This window comes from Cyprinodon variegatus, unplaced genomic scaffold, assembly GCF_000732505.1.
Source record: "Cyprinodon variegatus isolate N-32 unplaced genomic scaffold, C_variegatus-1.0 Scaffold1760, whole genome shotgun sequence".
Classification (NCBI taxonomy): domain Eukaryota; kingdom Metazoa; phylum Chordata; class Actinopteri; order Cyprinodontiformes; family Cyprinodontidae; genus Cyprinodon; species Cyprinodon variegatus.
This window is the reverse complement of record NW_015152213.1, coordinates 11,797-17,300: the sequence shown is the minus strand read 5'-3', so window position 1 is coordinate 17,300 and position 5,504 is coordinate 11,797. Positions and strand designations below refer to the sequence as shown.

Sequence of the window (5,504 nt, the reverse complement as noted above, 5' to 3'; positions counted from 1 at the left end):
TATATAATTAGGGGGTCCCCGCTCCATCTTGTCATCAGTTTGGGGGTCCTTGGCCTGGAAAACGTTTAAGACCCCTGCTTTATGGCTTAATGATAGAGGTGGGCTTTAGGCTGCCCTGCAATGGCCCCCACTGGTTCTTAACTTGATGCTGTGTCTCTGTTTGCGTTTTTGTCAGGAATGGAAATTTTCTCATTCTTGATGTTCTGACCAGAGGCTCTGGGTAGGATTGATTAGAACTTAAAACTGCTGTAGCTCAGTTTATTCAAATAGCATCAGTTGGTCTTTGACCACACAGAGCTGCTGTGGGGAGGCATTATAGGACGGTCTGGCTCTATTTAGTAGTAACCATGTGGCTCTCTGAGAGTACTGTCGTTCAATTTCAATTTCATTCAATTTATCTTTATTGTCATTGTCACAAGAACAACGAAATTTTAAAAAGTGCCATCGATCAGTGCATATGCTTAAAAAAAAAATCACTGTCACCACCATTTACACATAATATAAGAAATAAATAACATTAATCATCCATGATGATTAATGGATGATGTGTCGTTCTGCCACTAGAGGGTGCCACATTTATGTATGACTTCTAATCGCGCCCGGTACTGGAATTCTATTTAGGCTCAGAAAGGACTGTCTAAACACTATCCGGGCACGTGCTTTACTGTATGTATATTAGTGTTACACCGATACCGATACTAGTATCGGGCGGGGCCCCGATCCAGCACTAAAATGGTGGTATCGGCGAGTACCAACCAACAGGGCACCGATACCATTTTGAGAGCCAAAAGTTTATTCAACTATTGTCACCCATTCCAGGTAGCAATAAAAAGTTCTACTGGATTCACTTTGTATTAGTCTTTTTCCTGCTTCACAAAGGTAGGCAGCAGCTTGCCAAAGCCATGATGGGAATTATTTTACATCCAAGTAGGATGCAGTTCTTCATATATACACACACATCCATTTATACCAGTATGGTATCGGTATCAGCCAATGTTGCACAGCCAGGTATTGGGTATCGGGACCAAAAAATGGCATCAGTGCAACACTAATGTATATAACAGTATTTTAGGGTGACCATATTTTCATTTGGGAAAACCAGGACACCTTGGAGCGGGGGGCGGTGGCGGGGGGGATCTCTGTTCCCATGCATAGAGATGTCTGTGGCATGCACTCAATTAACATAGGTCTACGTAATCCTACAATAACATATTTACAGTTGATTTATTAAAAATGATTTTCAGTAAAAGTCAACAGCAATAACTCCAATAACAAATGATAATTTTATTCAAAATGTATTTATTACATTACCATTTGTCTCGACCTGGTCTGAAAGCGGGGAAACTCTTTTGTAAATCGTCGGTAAACATACATTTGCGCCTTTGCATGTTGTTGGCGTACTGACAGCCACGCTATTTATATTGTGATTAAGAACGGCTGCCCGCACTGGCGTGGCTCAGGGGTTACGTCACACGCAGAGCCGTGCGCAGTGCCCTAGTGCCTGTAAATTTAATGGTCCAATGGAGGTAATTTAAAAAAACAGGACATTTCCTCACTTTCTAGAAAAAACCGGGACGCCCGGGACAGGACGTGAAATACGGATATGTCCTGGGAAATACGGACGTTTGGTCACCCTACAGTATTTCATAATGGTCAATTGGTTTTAGTTCTTTTTGTTAAAGCCTATAACGTTACTATACACGTTTAAAGGAAACCCAGATAGCTTCTTTGCACATTTTCCATTTATTAGATTTACCCTCCGTTATATTTACTAGTATGTCATACCAAACTAATATTCACATGTTCATATTAAGTGTGTTCCTCCTCCTTTTATAAAAGAAATAAAACTGAAAATGTCTCCAAAGGGTTGTTGATTTAAAATATTGTATGGAAGAGATGTAGTTTCCAAACCTGAAATAAAAATCTGATGGTTTTTTTGTTGTAAATTAAAGAAAAAAAGCCAAAGCAAACGTTTTTATGGTCTAATGTGAATCTTCTCTCTCTTCTGTTTATCTCTTCCCAGCTCGTAACTTTAATGTTCAAAAAGCAGAAAACATGATCAGAAAGGTGAGATCTATGACACCTCTTTACAATCTGTTACATACATGTAAAAACTGATTTACTATAGAGAGAGTATACAACATGCTTAAATTATCTGCATGATTGTTAATGTTTACACTTCAGTTTATCAACTGTTTATTTAATCTTTTGGCCTCCATGGTGAACCTTAATTGATCTGTTAGCTGTCTGCTGCGTGCTCTAATGTCTAAACAAAAGTCTGAGGCTTTTTCAGAAATGATGACGATGTAAATTTACACAGAGGAGTGATTCTTATTTTCTCTTTTTTTTGTTAATTTTTAATTTTCTTTCGTGGACTCCTGCTTCCCTTTGCTGCTCCTACAGCATGTGGAGTTCAGGAAGCAGATGAAAGTGGACAACATCATAGCCGATTGGAAACCTCCAGAGGTATGAAAAAGAAAACAAACATGTTTTTTCACCTTTGCTCGTCTAATCGGGTGTCATATCGAGCGCTGTCATGCCTTTCGCTTTATAATGCGAACAGAAGGAGGTCCTTTTTTGTTGAAAGCAAAGAACATGTTTTGTAAGTGGAAATGACAAAGAAACAAAAAAAAGAACACTTTTAAATGGAAAAATAGCAAACCAGAAATTAAACTTAAAAATAATGATTAATCAAAGAAAGATATTGAGAGTAACTTTGCTGTTTTATCAGATTTAGTTTTTTCACATTTCTCTTTCAAATTTCTCACATATTCATCATACATTTTTTTGCAGATTTTAAAGTTGTTGTTTTTTTTTTAAAAATTTATAATTATACATTTTTTCTTTATTATCTATCTCTTTATTATTTTCCTGTTTAATTGCGTTTTACAGATCTAATTTTCTTGACTTCTGGTGACTTTTATCTGGAGTAAAACATTTTATTGGTTAATGTGCTCTACAAAAGCAATAGAAAATAAAAATTACAAAAAAAATTTAAATTATAAAGAACTTTGAAAAAACTCGAATTAAGAAGAAATTTTAATCCTAAATGATATAGAAAAGGGGGGAAATGTCCCCTTCACTTTTTACTGTCCAAAAACAATGTTACGTTACACCGGAAATACATCTGCACTGGAAATAGGATCCTATGCTACTTCTGGGAGCTAATGCTTTCAGCTTTGGATTTAAACATAAATGTAGTCTTTTTGAGTTTTATTTTTTCGTTTTGTGTAAACATTAGGGTATATAGTGTGTAATCTAAAGAAAGAAACGAGTAAAACGCAGATAAACATGGTTTAATCATATTTTGCATGACTGCTCTGAACATGTCCAATGATGTCAGACGAGCTGTTTAACGGTTAAAAATGTGAAAAGGATCAGAAATTATCTAAGAAAAGTCGTAAAACATTTTTTAAAGGTGTGTATTAACATTTTAGTGAGTTAAGCAATTTTAGTACCATAATTATTGAATCCCAGATGTATATCTGGTTGCATATGCGCAGGTGATCCGATGGTACGGATCGTGCTTCCAGGACGGTTCAGGCAGTGACACCGCTTCCCTGAGTTTAGACCGCCCACACGCTCCTCATTTGCCCTCTGTCTTTTCTTGTTTAGCTATATAGTCCCCGTTCTATGTAGTGATTGAAGGATTTAGGGGTTAGAGAGAGAAAGAACTATGAGAACAGGAACTTTGAAACAGAGCGCGCACGAGGAGAAATAGGCATGTGCACGCTCTTGCACGCTTTTAATAGCCATTTCCTCTCAGGAGCGTGTACAGGGTTGTACATGTGAAGAATTTAAATGGCTAAATACACTTAATCGATAATTTTTGGCTCATTTAAAGATTGTTTTTTTGCCGTGCAAAGTTTAATTTCTGGACTGCATTTTTTTTTCCAAATATCAATTTAAATAACATGTTATTTGGTTGCAACAATAATCAGACAAAATTCCCTCCATTGGTGTTTCTGCTCCTTTCTACGGAGTCCCTTATGGGACATGAGGAATTTTTTTTTTTCTTTTGCGTTCCCTCGCAAAAGTATTGCGTCACTTCGCAAAAAAGAAAAAAAAATTCAAGAATTTCATACAGCAGTTTGGTAACTATTGTGCTTTTTCCTCCAGGTGATTGAGAAGTATGTATCCGGTGGGATGTGCGGCTATGACCGGGAAGGGAGTCCCATCTGGTACGACGTGATCGGTCCTCTGGACCCTAAAGGCCTGCTGCTGTCAGCCACCAAACAGGACTTCATGAAGACGAAGATCAGACACATTGAGATGCTGCAGTGGGAATGTCGGAGGCAGTCGGAGAAGGTCTGGAAAGACTTCTCCTCTTATCTCTCCTCTGTTGTCTTCGCTCTTTCCACAGAATTAAAATACTGTTCAAATCTGTCGAGATCTTATTGTGGATTAAAATATTCTGCTTCTATCTGTGGATTATGTTACTTTCTAAAAACCAAACATACACAAAGTACGTCACTGATGTTGGAAAGACATTTCCATTTCCCACGGTCCCTGAATGCATCAGCCAATAAATCTGTTGTGCCAAAAGTTTTAGTCAAAAAAAAAAAAACATTTGCAAATGCAAAAAAAACAACTCTTTAACTTTTTTTTCAGTTTCATGCTGTTTTTTTCTGTTGCAAAACTTTTTTCCAATTGAAAATTTTTCCAGTTAAATTTTTTTTTCAGATTCCAATGTTTTTTTCCCCCTATGAATAAACTTTATGGCCCAAAATTTAGCGCCGTACTGATCCCTGCTTCGTCTCTATTGCTCTAACATTTCCGGCCCTCTCTCTGTCTGTCTGCTGCAGCTGGGGAAGAACATCGAGTCCACCACTCTGATCTATGACTGCGAAGGACTGGGTCTGAAGCACATTTGGAAACCTGCTATTGAGACTTACGGAGAGGTTTGTTTTTCACGCTCGCTTTCACGACATGCTGTCTCTGGTCCACTTGGACTCTGCCTAAACAGTGCTTTATGGTTGCAGATCCTCACCATGTATGAAGACAACTATCCCGAGGGCCTGAAGAGGCTTCTTCTCATCAAAGGTACATCCACCCATTTAGATTTTCTAAATCTCTCTTTTTTTTCTCCCATGTTGTTTTAAACTTGAGGTAAAAATATTTCTGTCTTTTGCTGCAGCTCCTAAAATGTTTCCTATGGCCTACAACCTGATCAAGCACTTCCTGTGTGAGGAAACCCGACGGAAAATCATGGTTTTAGGAAGTAAGAGGACTCTTCTTCACAGCTCAAGCAATAACATTTCTCACATTCATTCCCCTTTATTTTAATTAGTTCACAAAATGACTCAATAAATCCTTTTTTATCCCCTAATTATTTCATTTGGAAAAATATTCTTAAATGAGTTAAGATCAGAAAAACTATTAGGAGAAACAAATTAATGAAATAAAAAAATAATAGAGCATGTAGCAGGATGTTTTAATGCTGGAGGTTTCTTCCTGTTAAAAGGGAGTTTTTCCTCTCCACTGTCGCTACAAGCATGCTTAGT

At 37.5% G+C, this 5,504-nt stretch overlaps 1 protein-coding gene across 1 annotated transcript in view; it reads left to right on the top strand.

Annotated features, from left to right (window-relative positions):
- The window catches only part of LOC107104481 (SEC14-like protein 2), a 28,630-nt gene that overhangs the window by 17,754 nt on the left and 5,372 nt on the right, over positions 1-5,504 (top strand). The window contains exons 3-8 of the mRNA XM_015404479.1: positions 2,024-2,067; positions 2,404-2,466; positions 4,120-4,308; positions 4,806-4,901; positions 4,983-5,043; positions 5,138-5,221. Of these exons, the coding sequence (XP_015259965.1) occupies positions 2,024-2,067; positions 2,404-2,466; positions 4,120-4,308; positions 4,806-4,901; positions 4,983-5,043; positions 5,138-5,221 (537 nt within the window). The remainder of the gene's footprint in view (positions 1-2,023; positions 2,068-2,403; positions 2,467-4,119; positions 4,309-4,805; positions 4,902-4,982; positions 5,044-5,137; positions 5,222-5,504) is intronic.